Source organism: Sphaeroforma arctica (genome assembly GCF_001186125.1).
Source record: "Sphaeroforma arctica JP610 unplaced genomic scaffold supercont1.13709, whole genome shotgun sequence".
In the NCBI taxonomy this organism is placed as follows: domain Eukaryota; class Ichthyosporea; order Ichthyophonida; genus Sphaeroforma; species Sphaeroforma arctica.
Window position 1 is genome coordinate 1 of NW_014026849.1, and position 635 is coordinate 635.

Consider the following 635-nt stretch of genomic DNA (forward strand, 5'->3'; position numbering starts at 1 on the left):
ATATATATATATATATATATATATATATATATATATCGAGACGTACTGATGAAGTATGCCGAAGTAAAAGACAATTGAGCACTTGAAACAATATGCAATGCACGTACTGTATGCTCACAAACCATATACATGCACGCATATATAGATTCTTACTTCTGTCCTAAATACCTGGTACAATCTCTCCGAACCCGGTTTTGTCGGGACAGGCCACGACCTTGTACGTGTACAGTTCGAATCCCAGTTTTGCCTCGGCCCAGATCTTATTGCACTCGCGGAATAGATTGACCAGGACCACGTCCATACTGATGTCGTCATCCTGTTTATAGATATATCTGTACGAAAAGGGGTTTGGGTTTTCAATTTTTTAGGGGCTAGGGCTCTAGTGGTTGAACCTTCATCGAAGATGGCTGAGTAAGTCTGTGTAGCTTAATCAGTAGCCCCATGTCTACGTGATATTCAACTCATTCAAAGCGACACGACAACACATGTGATATATATCCACACAAAACGTATATGTGATATATATCCACCCACAACGTATATGTGATATATATCCACCCACAACGTACATGTGATATAAAAACGTATATGTGATATATATCCACCCACAACCTGTATGTGATATATATCCACTC

At 39.2% G+C, this 635-nt stretch overlaps 1 protein-coding gene across 1 annotated transcript; it reads right to left on the bottom strand.

Moving 5' to 3' along the window:
• Positions 1 to 160: 160 nt before the first annotated feature.
• Positions 161 to 316, bottom strand: SARC_18096 (hypothetical protein; the record flags this gene model as incomplete). Its single annotated transcript, XM_014287821.1, has 1 exon — positions 161 to 316. A coding segment is annotated over one exon (156 nt), but the record flags the coding sequence as incomplete, so codon positions are not given.
• Between the last annotated feature and the right edge of the window lie 319 nt (positions 317 to 635).